This window comes from Carettochelys insculpta, chromosome 5, assembly GCF_033958435.1.
Source record: "Carettochelys insculpta isolate YL-2023 chromosome 5, ASM3395843v1, whole genome shotgun sequence".
Lineage (NCBI taxonomy): Eukaryota > Metazoa > Chordata > Testudines > Carettochelyidae > Carettochelys > Carettochelys insculpta.
The window spans coordinates 125,219,752-125,245,761 of NC_134141.1; the positions used below are offsets into that span (position 1 = coordinate 125,219,752).

The 26,010-nt window shown below is 46.0% G+C and overlaps 1 protein-coding gene across 3 annotated transcripts in view; it reads right to left on the reverse strand.

Annotated features, from left to right (window-relative positions):
• The window catches only part of DCAF12 (DDB1 and CUL4 associated factor 12), a 38,496-nt gene extending 21,618 nt beyond the window's left edge, over positions 1-16,878 (reverse strand). For 2 of the 3 annotated variants that reach the window (XR_012645817.1, XM_074995847.1), the window contains exons 1-3: positions 16,668-16,878; positions 15,057-15,311; positions 5,622-5,828 (exon numbers count right to left, since the gene is read on the reverse strand). Coding sequence is in view for 2 of the 3 variants with exons in the window: in XM_074995847.1 (XP_074851948.1) it covers positions 5,622-5,828; positions 15,057-15,311; positions 16,668-16,748 (543 nt within the window). In the remaining variant the exon portion in view is untranslated. Of the gene's footprint in view, positions 1-5,621; positions 5,829-15,056; positions 15,312-16,366; positions 16,484-16,667 lie in introns of those variants that run through there. The other variant, XM_074995848.1, reaches the window with a different exon arrangement.
• Positions 16,879-26,010: the final 9,132 nt, after the last annotated feature.

A 26,010-nucleotide genomic window follows, 5' to 3' on the forward strand; every position in this document is an offset into this window, starting at 1 on the left:
ATCAACTGCCTGTAAATACACACCTAGATGAAAAGTTCACCTTAATCAGGGAGTCTGGCTTTTTTGTACAGCAAAAAAAGGAAAAGGTCTATCTAAAAAACAGTAGGCAACTGTGACAATGTCACAAAACTCACAAAATTTAATATCTGAAACTACTTTTAATTCATTTTGAAACAGATTTCAAATATTGTCCCTTTAACACCCATGGTGAGTAAAGGACCCTCCTGAGTAGGGGTTGACAACGTGTGGCTCTAGACTTGCATGCAGCAATTTACAGAATCCTTTGCAGCTCTGGATGCTGCCGACTCCTCTGCAACTGCCTGCCTTGCCATCACAGAAACAGTAGAACCAATTACACTTGGCTCAACGGCCTGCAGGGCAGCGAGAGGGATACAGCCGTTAAACCAATCAAATCCAGTTCCACTATCTCGGTGGCAGCAGGGCAAGGAGACTTCCTTCCACGGTGCACATGTGGCCACCCAGCATAGGCTTCCTACTATCTGTGCATTCCTGCCCCCGGCCATGCCAGGAGGGCTTGAGTTAGCTGTGTTTGCTCCTGCCCAACTGTAACTCGAGCAACGGGCCGTTTTTGGGCTGGCTGCACAGGTTCTCTCTGCCCTGTGCTCTCAGTACAGCCCCACATATGTGGCTCCTGCTCCCTCCCTCCCCACCCCCATGCACCACAACCCCCCTTACTATACCAGCCACAGCAGGACCCAGGGTCAGAGGTCCTCACTCCCAGTGGGGTGGGGGAAAAAGAGAGTCAAATGCCTGCTGTCTGGCCACACTGATGCACCCAATCTGCTGACAAAGTCAGTTTGGTTAGTCCCGGGGGCCTGTTTGGGGCTGAGGGATTAATCCTGGGGACAGGTGGGCAGGTTTGCAGGATGTGGGAGCTGAGGCAGGGAAAGCAGGTCTGGGGGTTGAAGAAGTAGAGCCTGGAGGTGGGGGCACACGCATGGACGGTTCATGCCAACACAGGCTCTTAAGCAGGAAGGAGCAAACCCCAAACACAGTATTTTCCCTTGTCCTCATTTGCTCTCCAATCCAGAACTGAAAGCAGCTTAAACTTTCAAACTGGTACAAATCATTGTGTGTGTGCTGTTCTTAAAAGAGGGCTTTCAAAAAAAATATGGTTTGACTTTATTTATTAAGGACTGTTTTGTATTCACATGCACTGTGGCTCTTGAAGTACTGATTTTGTAATTTAATTTGAAAAAAGAAATGGTTCTTCTTGCTATTTTGAAGATTCAACTTCATTCAGTTCCAGAATTTAAACGTGAAGAATCAAACGTTAAATGTAGATATGTGCATCCCTTACTTTTGAAAAGAACAATCCTGTTTCTTGAACATCTTCTCATACACATCACTACCACGGATGTAACCAATTGCATTCTAAATTTTACATGAAAAAGCCATTGAAAATAATTGTGTGTTTAAAACCCCTGACATATTGCAGATCTGGGAAAATTAGTTAGGGTGGAAATATGGATGTTCCATATACAATGATTACTCAGACAGTAAAGTTAGGTAACTCAAGAGATGCTAATGCAGTCTGTTCGCAGAGAACTGTGAGCCTGATGTGCTTTTTTTAAAACAGAATTAAAGTTAAGAGGTCAAGTCAGAATCACTGTTCCCTGTCACTCAGGAGAGATTCTAATGGACCTCTGCTGATTAGCAGAGAGCACACAGCTATGGCTCTTGTTTTTGTTGGTGGTGCATATTTGTACATGCTTCAGTGCCCATAAATTTTATTCTGCACAGGGATGGAAAAAAAAAATCCACAGATGGATGACTGCAGGAACATTGGTCACAATACTACACAATATCCTATAAACCCTAGAAGCCAGCCTACTCTGCAATTGTTAATCACCTTAAAACAGCTCCCACACACATTACAACCTCAGCTGCTGCAACTCTGATGCACATGTCAACATCCTGCCCAGGAACAAAACTTTTAAGACCACTCTCCTTTTAGCTTAGTTTCTAAAGAGTCCCTTAAACAAGGTGATTTTAAAAAATGGAGCATGGTACAGTGTACATCAGGGAGTTTCAAGCTCCCAGGGCCCATCTAGGGCCCAAACACTTTCCCAATTCAACCTGCAAAATACATTTTTAAGAAGTTATTTAATCAGGCCCAGGTGGCTGCTGGCTTGGTGGGCAGAGGGGTGGGCATCACGTAGGGACTTACTCTCATACATGGCTCCCAGCAGCACCCAGGCCCCTTGCAACCACATAGTCCTGGCTGCAGAAGGTGCTGCTTAGTCCGGGAAGCTGGACAGGTTGTCTCCACAGAATGAACTATGCTGGTCAGAGAGCCATCCACACTGATGTGTTCCTTGGTTTTGCTTTCAGCTACCCTGGGTAGGGGAGGGGATCCCAGCACAAGGATGCCAATGATAGTGGGGTGGGGAAGCAGACAGAATTCCAGGCCACGTGTTAGCTGGGGGAAGGTGAGGTGGGGAAGAGATCATCCCAGCATGAGGACATGGGGAAGTGAAGGTGAGGCATCAGTTTCATGTCTTTTTTAGGATACTGGTTCCTGGCTAAGCTCCTGGACTTAGATGTACTATGTTGCTAACCTCAGGGGCTCAGAACTCATGAATCAGACCTGCCACAACCCAAAAAGGAATCTGCTTCTTGAAATCAGATAAAAATATATTTGCAGGATTTAAAAAAAAACAATGGCATCAGGTGTTTGAGGTCTTTGCCTGACTTTAGGGCATGTTTTCTAACTTCTCTCCGGAAACCATGAGACCTAAAGTCGGCCTTTAAGGGGAAGGGGGAAAAAAAAAAAAAAAAAAAAAAAAGAAGGCCAAAATTCTCTTCTAATACCATGAACCAACAATCAAGCATAATCTATTAAGCCAAAACAATCACAGTTGATAGCAGTACATGAGGCATCAGGCTGTGAAGTTCCCAGATCCGGATTAATTCTAATGAAGTATTTGGGGCTTCCCCGCTCCAAAAGCTCCAATCATCAGGAGGCTTGTGATATAATCAGCAAAGTTGGCATCACTGGTATCTAATCAGTTTCACAAACTGAGTTAATAGTTTCACAGCTTACACCTACGGAGGAACTAATAGGGAAGGTAGAGGTGGGGGGACAACCTGGGAAGCAGTGATCATGAGATGGTAGACTTCAGGATCCTGACCAAAGGAAGGAAAGAAAGCAGCCAATTACACACCTTGGGCTTCAGAAAAGCAGACTTTGACTCCTTCAGGAACCTCATGGGCAGAATACCCTGGAATGCTACCATGAAGGGAAAAGGAGTCCAGGAAAACTGGCAGTATTTTAAGGAAGCCCTATTGAAGGCACAGAAAGAAACTGTCCCGATGTGCAGCAAGAGATGTAAACATGGTGGGAGACCAGACCTACTGGATGAGGGAGATAACCCAGTGACAGATGATGTAGGGACAGCCGAAGTACTTAATGCTTTCTTTGACTCTGTCTTCACAGACAAACACAGCTCCCGGACTAATGTGACAAGTGATGCATTGTGGGATGAAGGTGGACAGCCTTTGGTGGGGAAAGAACAGGTTAGGAGCTATCTAAAAAAGCTAAAATGTCCATAAATTGATGGGCCCAGATCTAATTCATCTGAGGATTCTGAGGGAGTTGGCGTATGTTGTTGACGAGCCCTTGGCTGTTATCTTTGAAAAGTCGGGGAGATCGGGAGAGATCCCAGATGACTGGAAAAAGGCAAATGTAGTGCCCATCTTTAAAAAAAGGGAAGGATGATCCAGGGAACTATAGGCCAGTCAGTCTCACATCAGTCCCTGGAAAAATCATAGAGGGGGTCCTCAAGGAAGTCATTTTGAGGCACTTGGAGTAGGGGAGAGTGATCAGGAATAGTCAGCATGGATTCATGAAGGCAAGTCATGCCTGACCAATCTGATTAGTTTCTATGATGAGATAACTGGCTCTGTGGATGCAGGGGGGGGCGGGGAGTGTAAAATCAATGGATGCCATTTGTCTTGACTTTAGCAAAGCCGTTGATACAAATCTCCCACAATATTCTCGTCACCAAGTTAAAGCAATGTGGATTGGATAAATGGACGGTAAGATGGATAGAAAGCTGGCTAGAAGGTCAAGCCCAGAGGGTAGCGATCAACGGCTCGATGTCGGTCGGTTTCTAGTGGAGTGCCCCAAAGTTCGGTTCTGGGTCCTGTTCTGTTCAACATATTTATCAATGAGGTGGATGAGGGGTTGGATTGCACCCTCAGCAAGTTTGCAGACAACACTAAGCTAGGGGGAGAGGTAGATAACCTGGAGGGTAAGGACAGGGTCCAGACTGACTTAGACACATTGGAGGACTGGGCTGCAAGAAATCTGATAAGATTCAATAAAGACAAGTGCAGAGTCCTACACTTGGGCCAGAAGCATCCCAAGCATTGTTACAGGCTGGGGTCCGATTGGCTCCGTAGTAGTTTTGCAGAAAAGGACCTGGGAGTTGTAGTGGGCGAGAAGATGGACATGAGTCAGTGTGCCGTTGTAGCCAAGAAAGCTAATGGCATATAAGGTTGCATCACGAGGAACGTTGCCAGTAGATCCAGAGAAGCGATTATTCTTCTTTATTTGGCTTTGGCGAGGCCGCATCTGGAGTACTGCGTCCAGTTCTGGGCCCCCAATTGTAGGAAGGATGTGGATACACTGGAGAGGGTCCAGTGGAGGGCGACCAAAATAATGAGGGGGCTGGAGTATATGACTTATGAAGAAAGGTTGAGGGAATTGGGACTGTTTAGTCTGCAGAAGAGAAGACTGAGGGGGGACTTGATAACAGCCTTCAACTTACCGAAGGGAGGCTGCAAAGAGGCTGTTCACAGTGGTCACGGATGGCAGAACATGGAACAATGGTCTCAAGTTGCAGTTGGAAAGGTCCGGGTTGAACATTAGGAAAAAAAAAAAAACTTTCACTAGGAGGGTGGTGAAGCATTGGAATGGTCTACCCAGGGAAGTAGTGGAGTCTCCATCCCTGGAGGTATTTAAGTCTCACCTCGACAAAACCCTGGCAGGGCTGATCTGATAGGTATGGTCCTGCTTAGAGCAGGGAGCTGGACTCAATGGCTTTTTTAGGTCTCTTCCAGCTCTATTGTTCTATGATACTATGAATGGGACAGCTCTGCACATGCCTTCCCCAAGCCACAGGGACAGAATGTCAGTGGCAGGGTGCTAGCAGCAGGAAGCTACTCTAGCCCTGCTGCGCCACTGGTGGCGGCCGGCATGGTCCTCAGTGGGTTTTACATGACCTGGGGAGAAAGGCAGGGCTGAGGCACACATGGGAGGAAGTAGCATATGGGCCAGCATGTGGAGGTGTGTGGGGTGGGGATATGGGTGGAGGCCTTCATGAGAAGGCTGCCTATTAAGTACAAAGTCAAAAACTCAATCAGTAGAACAGACTGATGCCTTGCACGTTTTGCCTGTTTCACTCTTCCAGACTAAAAAAATGTTTTAAAGATGTGCACAGACCCACATTAAACAAACAGAGATGTGTGTTCACATCTGCACTTCTTTCCCCCAGACTACTTCAAGGTCAGAAACCTCACTTCCGGCAGAACTGGACATTTCAGCGTAATATCTACAGAGGGATACTGTACCTTTCCCCAATACGTTAACTTACATCTCCCACGCAAACGGGATCAAGGGTAGGCAGACGATAAATAGCAAGGCTGTTTGGATTGTCTCCTCCTGTAGCCAAAAGTGTCCTCGAAGGGTTCAGCTCAATTGCATGAATGCCACAGCCCTGCTGGTTTACCATGCCAGGTTCTCGATCTTTCAGAATAGGAATCTTCGTGATTTGACCAGTCTGGACATCTACCACAAACAGCTGAAAGGCAGATGTACATGAAGTTGTAGTAACAGAGCCATCAAACCAAATTCACATGATAAGTTTAAGGAGAAACAAAATGGGAGGTCACTTGATCCACTCAGAACAGGAATTGCTGATGGGTATAAAAAATGGTCACCTCCCTATTTATCAACATAAAACTGAATTTACCTTGCTCTTTTTTGAAACCTGTTATGGTCTCAGCACTCAGCATCCTCTTGCAAGGAGTTCCACAGGTCGACTGTGCATTGTGTGAAGCAGTACTTCCTTTTGTTTGTTTTAAATATGATAAGTATCAATTTCATTAGGAAACCCCTCATTCTTGGGTTATGGGAATGAGCACAATGTTTTTATTCACTGTCTCCCCATCATGATTTTATAAAACTTCTATCATAGGGGTGGCCAACCATTTTGCATCAGAGGCCACATGAAAGAATTGTTCCAGGGGCCAAACACAAAACAGACCCAAATCCACCAACCCCCATGCCCCATCCCCAGGATTAACCTGCCTCAGACGACGAGCTCTGTTTACTGCTGCTGCTCCCCCACGGCCACAGCCTCCCTCCCACCCTTCTCAGTGCATCTACACAGCTCCAGCAGATGTGGACTCTGTCACCCCACCCCAGCTCTCCTGGTGACTTCCCCAGACTGTAATGCAGGCAGCTCCCTGCCCTGCCGCTGTTAAAATAATGGAACTAACTTGGTTTAATGGCACATGGGGCAGCAGGAGGGATCCAGCTGTTAAACCAATTAAATTTAGTGCCATTACTTCAGCAGCGGCAGGGCAGGAAGCCACCTACACTCCAGGTGGGGGATGTGACCAGGAGAGCCTGTGGGGAGGGTATGGCCAACTCTGCCCCTGTTAAGGTGGCCAACCCCTGCCCCAGCCCCAGCCCCAGCCCCAGCCCCAGCCCCAGCCCCAGCCCCAGCCCCAGCCCCAGCCCCAGCCCCAGCCCCAGCCTGACTATACCCCATACCCCACATTCACTTTGGCTAGCTTGGGTAAAATGGTACCATTGCTGCAGGAAAAGGCTTTGTGGGCCAGATTCTGGCCACCCCTGTTGTATCATATCTCCCCTTAGTTGTCTCTTTTCCAGGCTGAAAGTGCCCAGTCTTATAAATCTTTCCTCATATGGCAGCCATTCCAAACACCTAATTATTTGTTGCCCTTCTTTGAATTATTTCCAATGCTAAGATATCCTTTCTTGAGGCAAGGTGACCACATCTGCATGCAGTATTCGAGATGTGGGTGTAGCATAGCTTTCTATAGAGGCAATAAAATATTTTTGTTCTCTAGTCCTCTCAATGATTCCCAACAGCATTAGCTTTTTTACTGCCATTGCACATTGACGGGATGTTTTCAGAGACCTATCCACAATGACTCCAAGCTCTCAAGTACGGCTATGGTCTGAAGAAGTGGGTCTGTCCCACAAAAGCACACCTAATAAATTATTTTGCTAGTTTTTAAAGTACTACTTGACTGCTTTTTGTTTTGATAGTATATAGACAAGCACGGCTCCCGCTGTTACTAAGCTCTCAAGTGGTTATAGTTAATTTAGTCCCCATCATTTTGTGTGTGTAGTTGGGATTATGTTTTCCAATGTGCATTACTATGCATTTAATCAACATTGAATTTTACGTGTCCTTTTTCGTTGCACAGTCACTTAGTTTTCTGAAGCTCTTTGCAGTTTGCTTTGGACTCAGCTATCTTGAGCACTTTAGTATAAACTGCACATTTTGCCACCACATTATTTACCCCCTTTCTCCAGATCATTTACAAATATGTTGAATAGGATTGGTCTCAGTATGGACCCATTGGGGACACACTAATTATCTCTCTCCAGTCTGAAAATGGACCATGTATTCCTACTCTTTATTTCATCTCTTTTAACCAGTCAACATTCCTTGAGAGGACCTTCCCTCTTATCCCATGTCAGCTTACTTTAAAACTGCATCAACGATCTAGTTTCCCTTACAAACTCATTCAGACCATGTCGATTTAGACGGTTCAGGAAGCTGCATCAGCCACAAATATTCCAACACAAGCAAGAGCTTGTGACTTGCAGGACTGCTGATGCTTTGAAGACAAGGTGATAATCACTTAGGGAGAGAAAGGGCATCTAGCTAGCAAACCACTTGCCCCTTTGAAAAACCATTTCAGAAACAACAGTCAATAAAAGGAAAAATTGAAGTTATGAGCCTGAACTAGGGATGTAACAGAGCAGTGTTTCTCAACACCCCCCCCTTTTTTTTTTTTTTTTTAAAAAAAATACCCATTTAAACAAAATTATATGTGCCCCCAGTACCTATGACTTTCAGGCACACAAAATTCTTTTTCTACCATTGGAACACATTTGTTTAAACAACTTAATCATAACAGGTTGGTTGGAAGAAAGCCTATGGGCAATAAGTTTACCACCAGACTTATTATGCAAAAACAATAAGATGAAAATAAATCAATTTTTTTAAATTTTTAATTTTAATCCATAAAGTTGAGAAACACTGAGTTAAATGTACCCTCTGAAAGAGCTCTGAGTACCCCCATGGGGTACATGTACGCCAGTTGAGAACCACTCAACGTGTACCCCCCAGTTGAGTATCCAGTTACATGACTGGCTGGTAAATGTCTGCTTATCGGTTAGTGCTAGCAGTTACTTGTGCACCCTCCCCTAAGTAAACAGAGAGTGGCTGGCTTAGCCTCTATCCCTGCTTGTGCTGGGATGAGGCAGTTTCCCCAGCTGCCACTCTGCATTTAAAAGGCTGAACTAACACAAAAGCTGGCTCCGCTTCTGTTCTCCCTCTGGCAATTGTGCTCTTCCCACCTTCCCTGCCACAATGCATTTAAAATGGCAGGGACAGAAGCTGAGCCAGCTAGCCTGTGTGCTGCCTCAGTGTTTTAAGGCAGAGCATCAGGGTGAGGGGGGCAGTTAACTGAGTAACTGACAAATTTTGGCAGTTATGCAGTTACCAGATGACCTGGTCTTTAACATCCCTAGCCCAAACTTTATCATCAGTCCTCACAGAGAAAGAAATCCATGAACAAGGAGCATGCCTCCCTCTGCTAGACAGGAAGCAACTGACAAGCAAGCTCATTAGGTAAATGGTAACAGAGAAGAAGCTGTGCTAGTCTATACACTATCAAAACAAAAAGCAGTCAAGTAGCACTTTGCAGACTAGTTAAATAGTTCACCTAATAAACTATTTTGCTAGTCTTTAAAGTGCTACTTGACTGCTTTTTGTTTTCATTAGGTAAATGGAGTGACATCACAGCCCTAATGTTGTCCTGTTGCTCTTACAGTAAATCCCCTGCAATTTTTCCTTACAAACAAGAAAGAGGTCCCTCAAACACACTTAAGTTCAGACAGTTCAGCACCCAGCATTCTTAATGGTGCCATAGCAGTGTCTTGAGCACCAAATCTAGTCATCTCCCACTCATTCATGAAATTACATTTTGAGTTTGTTTGCAATCAAATCCATCCTTGTCCCTCTGCCTAGACACCTGGTACGAACCATTGATATTTAGATTCTGTAATGATCTGCCCCTTGAACACTGTTGGACACACAGGCAACTGGTGAGGAGGAACAAAAGTAGGGTCTAGTAGACCCTCGAATTTGCAGTCAAGCAGTAAACAGTTATCAAGAAGGAAGGGAAAAGGAAGAAAGCTCAAGCAGGTGGGGAAAAAAAAAAGAAAACACAGAACATCCTTCCGCATAGATGTTTCCTGATGCATTGCTGCAAAGGTTTTTCAAGTAATGGACTGAAATTACAAAAAGGAGGGACAAACATCCCCACGGACCTCTCTCTCTTCCTGTTGATCGCATTCACTGCACCAGAAGTGACAAAAGCAGTGTTTATACTAGATATAGAAGTCAACTGCCGACATACAAATTTTAGCTACGCCAGTTACTTACCTTAAAAAAAAAAAAAAAAAAAAAATCAACTTTTCAGCAGTTGACTTCACTGGACGTCTATACAGAAGAAGGTTGACAAGCATGTTTCTCCCCTTGATCTTCCTTAATCCTTGCCCCTCGTAAGGAGTTCTGGGGCCAACTTTGACCCTGGAAAGCACCATTTAGCACATGCACAAAACAAAACCCCAGAAGACTGACCCTGGGAGGGTAGATCTTCTACAGTAGTATAGACCTCACCAAAGAAAGCATCTATTTAATTCTAGTAGAAAGGATGCTGACCAGCAGGGTTTGGTTGGCAAGACTACTCAAAACATACGTTGAGGAAACTTGGCTTGATTCTCATATAGTTTGCTGAGCATTACTAAATGTCTTCGTTATTATTCTTTTGGACTTTTATGCCTTATTTGCTGGTACTTATTTAAAATCTCTTCTGTAGTTTATAAACTTGTTTTAGTCAATCCAGTGCACTTCAATTGAAGTGTTGGGGCAAGTCCACTGGGGGTGACAAGATCTGTGCATATTATTTTTGAGAAACAGTGGACCCAATATAACTTGTATTGTCCAGGAGAGAGCTGGGCAGTACAGGACAGATGTTTCTGTGGGAAAATGCAAGACTATGTTGTACTACGATCACCACGCAGTACAACCAAGGTGGTTGGAGCTAGTGTGGCTGGCAGGCTAGAGTTACACAGACATGCTGGAAAGCTGTAAGCAGCACAAGTAGCAGCTATATCAGCAAGGAATTGTTAGGGCCCTTCATATTACCATATTTTATTTTATTTCTCTCTCTCCCAAGAATTTCAGTGTTTGTTACAACAGAAACAGGTTTTAAAAAACAAAAAACAACCAAAGTTTTGTAACTAAATGTCAGGGTTTATTTTGGTGGATAGAAGGACGGGAAAAAGTATTCAGTAGATTAATGCTTTGATTAATAGAATTCTACGTAGCTTGTTGCAGAATTAAAACAGAACTCAGAACGTACAATGCTACCTTGGAATTTAAGGAAACATCTCTAATCCCCAAATAAAATTTAATTTGAACGAACAGTTTACTGTTGCAGATTATTAATCTATAAATATTTCACATTTAATAACTGGGTCAGTTGCACTATTTGCAGCACAAACAGGAGAAAAAGATGAAGCTCAACGTTTCTTCCTTGTGTTCTGAAACATATTCAGTAGCATTTTCCTTTTCTTCCCATATTGTGCATCAGATTTTTAAATGGTATCTACTAACAGCTTTCTACGTGTACATGGTGGGTGTGATATTCATTGCTACGTCCAGATGAGCAAGTTGCTTCAGAGCTTGTTTGTTTACTGTGTGCATCTTCTATATAGCATCATTTTAAGAGGCAGCTTTGCATATACACACACACACACACACACACAGATGGATGTACTTATCGTAACATGTGCCATGCAATCTATTGTATTTTCCTAGTAAAACAAGTTATTTTTAATATATTTATAGGATACAAAACGGTGAAAAAATTAACAAAACTTTGTAAAACCTGGGACTTTTTTTTTTGTAAAAATCAGTTTACACCAAATATGAAGAGGTGCAGGTATCATAAGATGTCCAACGTAGTTGCTAGCTGTATTTAATTATGTGTAATGATGTGGCACCTACAGACCCCAGTCAAGGGGCAGGGACCTACAATCATGACAAAGAACCTACCTCTGAGAGGTCATAATCCAATAGGCTCCTTTGTCATATATATTAGTAACAATTTAAAAAAAAAAAAAGATGTCAAGTTGTAAACAATTTGCCAGTTGTGAATCCCCAGTATTTAAGGGCTATGATCAAGCTGTTAGTATGTAAGAACATATACAGGGATATTTATAGGAAAATAAATTAAGGACAGAGACTCAGATAAGAAATTACTTCTATTTGACAGATGCTATAGCAACCAGGACAACTGTCTCTATTCCTCAAAACAATGCTTATGAGCAAGCATAGATATTGCAGGTTCATCAAAAACAAAAACCATGTTTAACCACTGTGTCAATACTTTTTGATTTATGATATAGCCAAAGCTAGTTTACATAACAAATTTAAAAAAGCTGTTGGTCTGATATTGAAGTTTTCATTCAAGTAAATACTAGGAGCTAAATATTTTACAGTAGTGTAAATGACATACAACTGAAGACAATGAATCATCCCAGATTTACATCAATTTTGGCAAAATTTAGCCCTTTGTGAGAATCATTTAACCTTCCTATTGTTAGTACTTTTGACTACAGTGCATGCAAGATTTTCTAATTAAATATTCACTGAGAGGTAGTGTTAGTCTGTATTCACAAAATAAAGTCATGTAGCATTTTAAAAGACAAAATAATTTATTAGGTGATGAGCTTTTGTGAGGCAGATCCACTTCTTCAGATCTGGACAGTTTCACAGTAATGAAGCCGCAATGGTACCTTCCATCTTTCGCTTTTTCTTTTAATAAAGAATATTACCTGTGCTTCATACTGACATTTAAATAGCTCTCATTAGTCTCTGGTATTTACACCTCACTGGAGTGAGGGCACAACAGAAAGCTTTGTTTCTGAGTTTTACTCCTCAGCTTTAGCAGCAGTTTTACACAATACTGTTAACAAGGCAGCAGCCCATTTTTACCTTTCTAACATACAGATAAGAATTACAGAATGAAGCAAAAACTGCTGCAGTCCCGTAAGACCTGCAATTCTTGGACAAAGATTTTTTATGGATTTATTGTATTTTGTTAAATGTTGCTCATGTAAATTGTGTCAGAAGCAGTCCAAGAGCAGAAAAAAATTTAAGTGGACAGAGGACAACGTACTGTTAGGCTCTGTTCACGAATCATTTAAACTATTATAATTTATCAATGGTTCACAGTCATGCTGGACAGGCATTAACGACAGTGGTTCCACAGAGATCAGTTCCGGAACTGATCAATATATTCATCAAGGATTCAGATAATGACATATAGAGAGAGTACGCTCATAAAATTCACTAACAACAACAAGCTGGGAGGAGTTAAGTGTTTTGGAGGCTAGGATTATAATTCAAAATAATTAGGACAAACTGGATAAATGGTCTGAAGTGAATGGGATGAAATTCAAGAAGGAAAATGCACACTTACAAAATGGGAAAGGACTACTGATGATGGAGTACTGCACAGTTCTAAGATTAAGAGATCTAGGGTCATAGTGACCCACAAACTAAATATGAGTCAACAGTGTGACACCTGTTGGGGGGCGGAAGAGGAGGAAAGCAAATGTCACTCTGGGACATATTAATGGAAGTGTAAGCAAACAACACGAAAAAGTACTCCTTCTGCTATACTCCATGCTGAGGACAAACAGGGACTGAGTGTGAGAGTCCAGAGAAGAGTAACTAAAATGATTAAAGGTCTAGGAAACATGATCTATGAGGGAAGACTGAAATAAGTGGGTTTATTCTGGAAAAAAGATTGAGAAGGAACATAATAGCTTAAAGCATAATAGGTTGTTGGGGGACGACAGAGAAACAAGTCTCTCTTAACCTCTGAGGATAGGACAAGAAGCAATGGACTTAAATTGCAGCAAGGTTAGGAAAAAACTTCCTATCAGGGTGGTTTAAGGACTGGAATAAATTCCCTAAGGGACATGATGGAACCTCCATCATTAGAGATTTTTAAGAGCAGATTAGACAAACACCTGTGAGGGATGATCTAGATCGGTAGTGTTCAAAAGCAACTGAATGGATTGCCACACACCCCTCCGCTGCCAGGCATCCTACCCCACAGCTCCCTGCAAACTGCCAGCAAATCACCTGAGCTGCTGCCCAAGCTGCACCACCCCGAGCCACTCGGCCCGAAGCTGCACCAGCTGCTGGACATGAGCTGTCCTGCAGTCTGAATGAGCCAAAGGTGGAGTCACCTTCACTGCTGCTGCTGTGCTTGTTCCACCAAGTGGTGGGGTATGTGCACAGAGGGTGCTCCACACATGCAGCTTTAATGTGGCGAATGAACAGTGTATTGTACACCACAGATCTGGATGGTGCTTGGTCCCCTCATTAATTCAGGGGCCTGCACATGACAACCTCTCAAGGTTCCTTCCAGTTCTGTAAGACTATGTCTACACTAGGACATAGAAGTCAACTGCTGATACACAATTTTATCTACGCCAACTGCGTAGCTTTTTTAAAAAAAAAAAGGCAACTTCTACCTGTGTCCATGCAAGGTTGACAGGAGCATTTCTCTTGTCAACCTTCCTTGTTCCAGGGTCAACTTTGACCCTGGAAAGCATCATGTTGTGCATGTGCAAAATGAAGTTCCAGAGGATCAAGCCTCAGTGGATCAATCTTCTGTGGTAGCATGGCTCTAGCCTAAGAGATATTAAATGCCTTCTTTTTTTGTAGTCATCACCATAAAAGCAGTTATACCTTTTTTAAAAAGTGAAATACCATTTCTACCAATTTATAACAGCTAAATACAATTTCCTCTTGTATTTTGCAAAACATTTAAGCCAACCTCTCCCCATACCCCCAAGTTAAACCACCTTCTCATACACCATGCAATTTAGGTGATTTGATACTATGTCATGTATCAGTTGGTTCCAGCACCTACTCTTTTTGTGACTCCCCTCAACTTAGCATGAGGTCAACAATTTTCTATGACGATTCATATAACTTTATAAGTGCAGTCTTTGCTCCAATTTTGTCAGACTTTTGCAATAACTTCAATGAAGTCAGGATGTCATCCAACAAAAACAGAAGTGTTTGTATTTTTATTTACTTTGAACATTTCATTTTAATATTCTCTGTAGCATCTGAAGCACAAATGATGTAGTACTCAGTACCTGAAAACATTTCACTTCACCAGAAACAAACAGATTAGATAATATCATTTAAGTACCCATATAGAATGAAGCTAACAAAAGTAAACCAAAAATCAAAAAATGGACATTTAAAATTGAGTTTAGCAGTTTATGACCCAAACTTTGCATTTAAGCATATGACTTTTTACCTTTACAGTGCCCCTTTAGAAGTACTTAAAGGCTATGGTACACAGAGAGCAGCATGTATAAGAGTGATGAGAAATGAAAACGAAGCCTTATTTTATTATTATTAGCCTTAGTTACTAAGCTGGCCTACCTCCACAGTTTATTTTCCACAAAAGAAACAATGAAACCTTGCCATCCTCATGACAGACACCAAGGCTCAACTGTGCCACTGTTTTTCCAAACGCTAAAAGTAGCAAACTCCCCTGACGGGAAGGAAAGAAGAGAGGTTGGATCCACACCCAAGCCAGATACACAAATAGTACTGGTCATTAAAGTAAAGTAAACAAAACAAAAAAATTATGCTTACTGTGTTGCATTTTGTCCCACACACCACTTGCCGGTGGTTCAACCATTGAGACGCAAAAACTTTATTAAGAGTCCCAAGATGAAATTCTCTCTCCTTCAGGAGACTGGGAAGTTGCTGTGCTGCATATCCATGCAACAACCGGTGGTAGCTGGATTCATTCTGCATCCGAACCTCTCTGCCTTTCAGGTAGTACACCAGGGACTTTTTTACTGGGGGGAGTCTTTTCCTTTTGTGAGCAGAGTGATCCCAGCCATACTGTGAATGACAATCAAATTTCATGCTGTAGTTACAGCACATTTTAAATAACGTATAATTTTGTATTAAAGAGAAAGCCACCAACGAATAAATGAAGTCCCCTGCCCTAAAATACTACACCTGAGGGTTAAACCCAAGCCAGCATAAACTTCTGCCATATTAGGCATTTTAAAACACATTTTTTTCTAGCAACTATTGCTGCAGAGATGCTAGGGAAAAAAAGTACTACACCAATTATCATAGCAGTGTGGTGTTGTTGAAATCAAATTTAAAAGATGTTTTTGAGCTACAGGAAATCCCAGCACCCTTTCAAACTGACTGTCTTGACTAGGGGACACTTTCAGCCAACAGGCCTAATGATGTGAAATTCAACAAAACTGTACCAAACCCACATGGTTGGGAGTTTTGGAGGGATTCCCGCAAATATGTTCCCCGTTCAAACACAAAGGAAAAGCGGGTAGTTCAGCACCGACCTGGGTAGTAACCTGAGCTCCAAAGCACCGCCTCCCACTCCGCTTACAATCACTCCGGAGCATCTAGCACTACTACCTAGCCAGTGACTGAAGAGGGAGGGAGGGATGGGGATTAGAAGGGGACAGCCCAGAGAGTTTCTAGCACCGGAGGTGCAGCGCCCGCCTGCCTCCGCCCCAGGTCCCGCAGTGCGAGTCGGTTACAGGGTTCGAACGATCGAACCAAAACACTGACAGGAGCCGGGCCGGGAGTCCTTGGGATGTGGTGGCGGCCGCCCAGATACCCCTCCGGAGCGCTGCTCTCCTGGGGACCACCCTGACACCTGACACTGCTGGGCCTATGGCTCTGAACTGGACGGGGAGGGGAACAACCCGTCTCCCGTCTGACAGCCCCGCAGCGCGCTAGTCAGTTGCCAGCCTGTCCCCCTGACTCGCCGCAGGTACTAGGTGAGCGCGGCGGACAAAGCGCAGGGCACAGCAGCCGAGCGACGGACAGGAGGTCCGCCGAAACAGAGCTGGCTCCGCACCTCGGTTACAACCCACTCCGGCTCTCCGCGGGCCTGAACGCCCCGCATGCGGCATTACCTAGCCCCTGGACCTAGATCGCCACGCGAAGCGCCCCATGTTTTCCGATGGGGCAGAGGCTCGTTCACCTACTCCCCAAGCAGAACCACCTCATGCTCCCCAAGCTGCTGCCCTCGCGAGGCTCCCCCGCCGCTTCCTCTCCCAGCTCCGGAAACCCCCTTGTCCCCAGAACCCACTTCCCGGCTCCTCCTCCTCTGGAATCTCCCCTTCCCCCAGCTCCTCCTCTGCCCCCTCGGGAATCCCCCTTCTCCCAGCTCCCCCCGCCCCAGAATCCTCCCTCCGCCGGCTCCCCCCCCGTTACCTGCTCCCCCCGGAGCCCTCCAGGCGCCGCCGCACAGGCAGCCGCCGCTTTCCGCTTCCTGCTAACTGTTTTCCTGGCCATAGTAGGCGGGGGAGACACCGAGGCCCCGGCGCGGGCCCCACATGGAGCAGGAAGGTGAGGCAGCCGTCAGGCGACGGAGCATATAAATGCGGGGAACCAGGCCCGGTCACTCTCACCGCCCGCAGGCCCAGCCGGCCGGGCTTCACGGCATTTTACGACCCATTGGGAAATTTACGGCAGAGTGCCGTGGCGTGGTTTCCCAGCAACCGCCGAGGACGGGTCGTGGGAGGAGGGACTCTGCTCTGCTCTCCGCGGTTGCTATGAGAAGGGGGCGGACGTGAACGACTCCACCGTCAGTGGTTTGGTGTTGGCCTAAGAAGAGAGGCGCCCGGGGAGGGAGCGCAGGGTGTAGTCTGAGCCCCCGCGATCTTCCTCTGTTGTCCCAGGGCTGGACTCAGTACTGGCCATTGCCCCCCGTCCCCGGTGCTCCCCCTTCTGGCCCTCTGCATCTCAGCCGGACCTCCAGCCCCTCCTAATCCCCTCGTTCCCCCATCTTCTCCCCGGCTCCCCCTTCTGCTCACCCGACCTCTTAGCATGACCTCCTTGTGCCTCATCTGCACCCAGCATGTCCTCCCTGTCTGTTCCCAGTGTGACTCTCTTCTGCCCACCCGTATCACTTCTCCATCTGTCCCCCAGTGCAGCCCTCCCTTCCAGAGCCATCCTGTCCATTGGATGTTTGGGGCAGGCACCCCAGGCCCTGTACTTTGGGTGTCCCATGACCTAGGGGACTACCAGAGACCTGGTACCAGCAAGAGGAGTCAGGCCTGCCCCACATTCACTGGCAGTGCTGGGTAGTGGAGTGACCAAGCCTACCAGCTCCCAAACATGTAGCTGTGAGCGTGAGGGATGGTCCCACCCCTTCTCAAAGCCCCACTCCCTGAGTGACATGTCTGGGAGCCAGTGGAGCAGGCTGGGGCTGGGTTGCTTCACTTCCCACTGCCACCCATGGCAGAAGGGGAGTTGTCCCAGGACCTGCATCCTCCTATGGCTGTATGTGCTCCCATCCAGTCCCAGCATGAGCCTCCTATCTAACCCTGATTTACACTCCATTGGAATTCTCCCATTTGACTCTTGAGTCCCTTTGTCAAAAGGGGAGGGAGATGCACTAGGCCATGATAGGTCTTCTCAGGTGTCCAACCCAAATCCTGCAAACAGTTCCTAACAGCACCCAAAGATGCAGACCCAGAGAACAATCCAATACAGATCACTGCTGTGGCTGACCATGGTGCCCCTGCACTGAAAGGCTGGTGCCAGGCTGGCCCACAGATAGCTGAAATGTGGCCCTTAGCATCTGAAAGTTCTGCAGCTATTGCTCATGGTCCCAAACATACATTATGATGCTATTGCTCATGGTCCACCAATCAGAGCTGCACCCAGTGTGACTTCAATCTAGAAGTGGCATCCTACCGTCTGCAGCTACTCCATGAACATCGCCAATGATCTTGAATAGTTTTCAGCACACTGTCCTCCAAGAAATCATGTTCACCGTGTAGTACTTCCTGCAGATCTGCAAATACAGGAGAATCATGTATCCCGTTATTTGCCACATTCATGAGAAAAGCGTAGACCTCTGCCAGCTTCTGACAGATGGCAAACAGCAAGAAATACTGCACAGGTTTATGGGATTTAAAAAACAAAGCTCCAAAACTGTTTATGGATGGCGTTCTGAGATGAAGAAAGTTGCATGATGGAAGCTTGACTCTAGGTCACAGAGATACCAGAGTGATTCACTTTTATCCCATCACACGTGATATGTTCCCAAAAGACATTGTAATGGCAACTCATAGCACACTGGGATGGATACATACCTCTGGTGCACATCACTTTGCATCAACACAAGCCTCTTGGAGAGCACGTGTAGGGCTGAGGCAAGCAATCATGTATCCACATGAAAAGGGATATGCGAACTTTGGCAGTTGTAGGCTCATGTCACTTGCATCAATCAAAATATAGTGTAGACATAGTTTCACGGTTGCAATGGGACAATTGTTTGGAATTATCATAGACCATGTCTTGATAGACAAAAGGGTGCTTTCTTCGACTGTAAATTGTCAGGGAGGCAGGGGGATACCTGTGTTAGTCTGTAGCTTCACAAAAACATGAAGTCCTGTAGCACCTTAAAAACTTAACAATTTCATTCAAAAATTGTCAGTTTTTAAGGTGCTACAGGACTGCTCGTTTTTCTTACACTGTGTTTGCTAATCTGAGTTAGCTTTTCATAAATATTCATTAAGGCCACGAATGGGAAGCTTAGGACAAGCTTTGATTTCAGTTGCAGCTTTGACTGCATGGCACATCTGCAAATGTGGTACCAGGATGTCAAGCTGAGCACTCAGAAAATGAGAAAATTAGTCACTGCTGTGAAAAGGATTGTTTAAATGAATTGCTTTGCATCACACGGGAACTCTGGGGCACAGACATGGGACAGAGTCCAGTCCTTCACCATCATTCAACTGCCCTAACCATGAAACCCTCCTTTGTCTTCCTGCAATAGCCTGACTCTTTCACTCCATATCTTCTGCAACAAATGAGGCAGACATTCTATAGACAAGTGCCTCATCCTCTACACAACCATGTATCAGAGGAGTAGCCACGTTAGTCTGTATCTTCAAAATCAAGAAGTCCGTTTAGCACCATATAGACTAACAGACATTTTGGAGTATAAGCTTTCGTGGGCAAAGACATCTGATGAAGCAGGTCTTTGCCCATGAAAGCTTATGCTCCAAAGTATCTGTCAGTCTATAAGGTGCCACAGGACTTCTTGTTGTTGCACGACCATAATTCATCCCCAGAGCAAGACTTATCTTGTGCACTGAATGAACTAGGGTCCCAAGGAAAAAAACTTAATATGTGATTGTTTCATTAACAACTCTCTTATTATGCATCTGCACAAGAGGGCTGAATTAAGGTTACACTGATAACATTTGTCCTGGCATTTCCTAACTTGAGAGTGCTAAACTTTGCAATCTTAATCTCTTAACATTTTAAAATGTATAATTTCCTAGGTTTTTTAAAAAGCAAAATGGAAAAGCAAACTTGATTATGTGGAATTTTACTGATACCCACACAGGTCACCAGCAGGCTTTGGAACCTTTGAATATACCACATAAATTTCTGGAGCTAATGGAGTAATACTAGGTTAACAACTGTACATGGTCCAGCACTAGAGGCGAACAGGACATTCCCTTTTGCCAGTGGACTTCACAGATATTTCCTGATGTAAGCGGGGAAATGGTCCTGCTACTGAGGAGAACTTTCCTGGCTTCTACACTACCACAGTGAAATGTACTAGCAAAAGCATGGGTAGGGAACCCCTGACCCATGGTCCCAGATCCAGAGTGCACTTGGCCTGGATCCAAATCCCAAGGCTCAGGGCTCCTCTCCCAAGCATCCAGCCTAGGGGAGGGTGTAGGGTGGGGAGCCCTGAGCCTCCTGGGCCAGATCAGGCAAGCTAGGGCTGAATCCAGCCCATGAGCTCTGCTGAGGGAGAGGTGAGAGGGTAGAAAGTGGCTGCATGCAGCACTGCTGCCACTTGCTGCCATACCCCAGCAGCAGGAAGGGGCGGGGGAGTGGCTGCAGAGCCATGGGCATCCTGAGAGCATTGGGGAGAGGGCACAGAGCCACATGTATGCAATGGTGCTGCTCAGGTAACTTTATTTTGTTTTTCAGTTGGGGTCTACATCAGTGAAGGTTGGTCTTTTTGTTGTTGTTTTGATTCTCACTTGTGTGGCCCCTGACTGATGTGTCTGTCTCTCAGTGGCCCCCAACCCAGTAAAGTTCCCCATGCCTGAGGAAAAGGCAGTTGTGGGAAAAGTACCCAAAAAAGTTACTTGGGTAAAAGCAAAGGTGGAAAGTAACTGAAGCAGAAATACTTCGCTACCCTACCCAAGTACATTTTTTCAGGATTTGTACTTTATTCGAGAAGTTTACTTTCATGAATTGAATGAAAGGTCAATGTGCTTTAGCCATCCAGCCAGACATCACCCACTGTGACTCATTTTCCTAGGGGTCTCCTGGGAGAGCTGATTTCAGTAACAGTTATCTCCTCTGCACCCATCCACTTACCTCACACTGGGGAAGCAGCAGCAGCAGCCCCTCATCCACCCCAAAGAAGTGGGCAAAACTTCTAAGCCAGCCAGGGAAGCAGGAAGACAGGAGAATCTACTGCTGATAGGGGAGGGGCACAACTAAAACACTCCCACTTCAAAAACTCAAGTGTCATACTCCACTCCACAGTTTGTAGCCCAGACCCGCAGTGGGGTTTAGGAGGAAAAGGGGATGGGCCCAGCCCAGCTCCACAGTAACACACATCCAAATCCCAGCCAGCACACAGGGGGAAGACACACACACACACACACTTTGTCTCTCTCTCTCTCTCTCACCCCAAACCCCAGCCACCCAGCACAGGATACACACACACTTCTTCAACTCCCAGCAACCTCAGCCACCTACTCCAAGCCTCTTCCAGTACAGCCTGCCTCACGCTCTCCCCACAGGGCTTCTACAGGGGGTCATCTGACCAACTGAGAATTGGGAGCCATTGCCCTCGGCACCCACCTTGCTGCTTCTCCCACCAGAGTAGAGGAATTATCTGAGACAGAGTAAACGCTACTGTCTTCCCCTCCATTGGCTGAAATGCTGGATTTCCCCTCCTATATAACTGGCTGGCCCACAGGTGAAGTCACATGAGACTCTTCATATGCACCCTCAGCACATAACCCTGGGCAATAGGCTTGGGCACGAGGGCTGGTAGTGTGTCTGCATACATACTGTTTTTGAATGAAAAGGTGTTGATGCAGCTATTAAAATACTATTAAAAGGGTTCTTTTTTGGCAGGGTCATTGTGCTTGTTGGTTTTGTTTTTTTGAGGGTGTCCCACCATGCAGTCGGAGCCACTTTGCTGTGCGCGGGGGAGGTATTGGCAGCTCCTCTGGGCTGCCCCCCTGGTAAGTCCTTAACTTATCTGGAGGTGGGGGTGTGTGCAGGGAGCAACGGGCCAGGGTCATTCGGGGATCAGGCCAGGGTGGGTATGGGGAGTGGGCCGGGTCAGGCTGGAGGGTGTGGGGGGAAGCTGTGGGCCAGGGGGGTATTGGGAACAGGCCAGGCCGGAGAGTGCGGGGCGGGGGAAGGAGTTGCAGAGCATGGCTGGAGGTGCCTGGCCACATGGCTGTGGGCACCCCACTGCGCAGTGGATGCAACCGCGGCTGCCCTGCCATATGGCAGGAGCCACTTTGCCATGCACAGCTGGAGGTACCGCAGCTCCTCTGAGCTGCACCAGTGGTAAGTCCTTAACTTACTTGCGGGGCGGTTTGGGGACTGGGCCAGGGGGTGTTGGGAGTGGGCCAGGCCTGGGGCTGGTGGGGGGGGCTGAAAGCAGGGGTGTAACTCAGCGACAGGGGAGTGAGCAGTGGCAAGGAGGATCGAGCTGGCCTGATCCTCCTGGCCATTTGCCAAGTGTTGTTTCTTCATGCTCACATAGTCCTCTATGAGCCCCGAACAGAGACAGCAGCAGCAGCAGCACCCCAAGCAACCCATGGGCGCTGGGAGAGCAGCGCAGACCCCCGAGCATGATGGTGGGGTGACTGAGAGGGGGACAGTGCCACATGAGCAATGCACTTGTTCCAAACACTAGGCCAGGCAATGCATCATGTAGGAGGGTGCCAAATGGAGACGACACTCCATCCTTACTGATATCACGGAAACAACACAGGAAGTAGCAGTTATGGGGTATAAGCCCTCCTCAGCTGGTGAAGAGGAGGATGCCACGGATCACCTTTCATCAGTGGGAGGAGTCTTCGCACTCCACTGGTCAGCAGTCAGCAACAAGACACAGGAGCATGAACCAGAGATGAGGCAGAGATCAGGCACAGACCAGAAGTAAGGCAGAAACTTGAAGGAGGTGCAGTAGCAAGCCTAGGAGCAAGCACAGAAGGAAGCAGAACAGGAACCAGGAACAGAGTTGGATGCACATTTCGGAAGAGTGGCAAGGAGCAGAGTCTGACAAGAAACCTGTGCAGTTGCTCAAACAAACAACCTACGTCACTTCCAGATTTAAGAACTGGGTGTGTTGCGACTAGATTGTGGGTGGCCTGACCTAGTGTTCAGAGTAGGTGTTGGAAGTCATGCTGGGACAGATACAAGATCAGAGGCCAGAGAGGCCAGAGATCAAACCATGAGTCAGCTGTCAGGAGGCTGTCAGAGTCAGGGTACTAGGAGACCAGCAGGGCAAACAGTCCTGAGCAGAGAGAACCCAGCTGCATGGACTACTTCCTGTTCCTGTGCTTGAGCTAAATAGAGGCTGGAAACCAATTAGGATGCCCAAGATCAGGGCCATCCCTGAGATTTATAGCACCCTATGCTGGGGGGCAGGTTGGTCTGCATGGGGACAAGAACAGAGCAGAGAGGCATAGGTCTGGGAACTATGGGGGTGCTTCAGTGCTCCCACATTTTACATGTCATTCCTGGCTCCCTCTGGCCCCATGTCCAGGGTTCCAGCAGCCAGGGTTCTGCCACCAGCCTTACAGCTGGCATTCCCCAGCTCAGTGCCCGGGGCTCTGGTTGCTTGCTGGGATCCTGCTGCTGGCCCCATACCAGTGCTCCTACCACCAGCCCTGCATCCATGCCCCAACTTCTGAGCCTGCACTGAGAGCCAGGGCTGCCACATTAGGGGAACCAGAGTGGCACATAGCTTTGTCAGTACCCCAACCCTTACTCACATTCAGTTCCTCACCCTCGCTGTCGTACCTGCTTGCAAGCAGTTCCCCTGTCCAGCAGTGGTGTGGTTCCCTAAGTGCCATGTTGCCTGACACAGTTGCGTATTTTGTGTATCAACAGAGAAGGCCCTGTCCAGGGTTATGCCAATCAAAGCCCACGACTGGAGTCCTTTGTTAGAGTTCAGCTGCTCTTCTAGCAGCTGTTAGCAAGTCATGGAGTGACAGGTCACGACTGGCTAGTTCTTGAGAGCTCTGTGGACCAGGGTTCATCACATCCTTCCTCAGGCATCTCAGGGTGCCATGAGACCAGGTGTTTTGGATTGTTTCGTACTGAATGCTTATACAAGTATGGGAGCTCATACATATTCCAAAATTTCCCAGGTGTGCTCCTCAGAACCCCTCCCACTCAGTATGACACCAGAGCTTGCCATGTTTACGTTTAGCGACCAGGATCTCCTGAAACATGTATACTTCATCTTTCTGTACCTGTGCCAGTAGAGAAGGTGGTTGGGTCCTCTGAGGGAAAGGGTTTGCTATGGAGGGTTTCATGTGATATGTGAAATACCATGTGAATCTTCAGAGACTAACATAGCTGAACTTCAGATGCAAATGGATTAATCTGTCACATGATCTTAAGAAGGTCAAGGAATCAGAAAACCAACTTGCAAGCAGGTCTATTAATATGAACATGCTTCATTGAGAACCATACCTTTCTCCCACTGAGTAAGTGGGATCTTGCTGTTGCTGTTGGTCCATATGCTGCTTGTAGTCTGCTCTTGATTTTTTCAGGTGCTTCTTCACATCTTCCTGGACTGGACAAATCTGCTGCACTAGGCCTGAGATGGCCACTTTGGGAAAGGATGGGGGTAATTGTGGATGGAATTAGAGGTGGTATCCAAAGTTGGTAAAAAAACAAAAAACAAAACTAGTTTAACCTGCACACGCATATTGTATGGGCAAACTCCACCTAAGGGAGACCTGAGAATCAATTATGTGAATAATTTTTAATGAAGCATCACAGATACTGCCCAAGAGTTTGGTTGGCCCTTTTCTTCCGGCTTTTTTACTAGGGATGGTAAGTAGAAGGAGGACTTGCATGGATCCCCATCCAGCACAGAGCCTCATGCCAGAAGAGGGCCATGAACTAAGACCCTCCATTAGAGGTGATGCATTCTGGAAAGCCATAGATGTGGCCTATGTGGCTAATTCATAGCAGAGCTATCTCTTTAGTGGAGAGGAGGTCTATGCAAATGATGAAGTGGGCCATTTTGGTAAAGAGGTCCATTGCCATCAAAACTGATGTAAGAGTGTTGGCTGTCAATAGTTATACAATAAAGTCTACAGTGATGGCCATCTAGGCTAAAGAAGTAGAATTTAATGGCAGGAGAAGACCACATCTGTTGTGGCATAGTGTCTTGGCTCAGGCACAAACATGACAGGAGGCAATGAAAAACTGTGTTGTTTTTCCACAATCAATCAAAATGAGCAGGCTATTACTCATTGGGTCTTGGGGTGCCCCATGTGTACTGCTGTGGGAAAATCATGGCAGAGCTGCAGGACTGCAAATCTTGCAGGTCCAGAGGGCACATAAACACTGTTCTTCTCATATGTGATCCCTTCCAGGAGACTTGCAGTTGCATATAGATAATAACCTGCTTACCAGGTGGAATTCCTGAGGCAGAGGCTGAACATATCAATCTGAGTATCTCCCTTGATAAGCTGCACTGAAAAATTTATTGGATTTGAGAATGTGGGTTTGTTCCTGTCTGGGACCATATCTTTGGCACAGGATGTTGGCTTTGCCATATTTTGTATCTAGGCAGTACACAATAAAGAAATCAATCATGAGACAAATTGACCCTAACAAAGCTGCCATGGGTTTAAGGCTCTTGCCCTAGGTAGGTACAGCAGAACACTAATTATCCATTGTAATTGAGACGGGGGCCAAACTAGAGAATTAAAAAATTGGATATGCAAATGTGCAGCACTGCAGCGCCATATAGTGGCCACAGAAGAGATTGTCTTCTTCTCAGCCTGTGTGTACTTGTTGTCCACTTAACATCAAGAGCTGGATAACAGAGGTTGGATAAACTATGTACTGCTCCAACATATCTTAGAATTTATAAAATGTTGGAAGGTGGCTAATCTGAAGGCTGTTACAAAATATTGGTAGTGGCCAAAGTGGGTTGAGAAGGAGGTCTTCTACTTATTCTCTTCCCAAATTTCAATGAGGTTCTATAACAACAAGAAGTCTTGTGGCACCTGATAGATACCAACAGATATTTTGGAGCATAAGCTTTTGTGGGCAAAGACCCACTTCATTAGATGCAAATGAGGTTCTATATATCCCCTTATGGTCCAATTTAGTGAATATAAAGGCAGCTCCTATGCAATCCAGCAATTTTGATTATTATCTGATTCAATGCACAGTAACCAATGCAGAGACAGAAACTGCTTCTTTTTTTCTTGAAAAATCATAGAACTGGAAGGAACCCCAAGAGATTATCAAGGCTAGTCTTCTGCACTCATCGCAGAACCAAGCACCATCT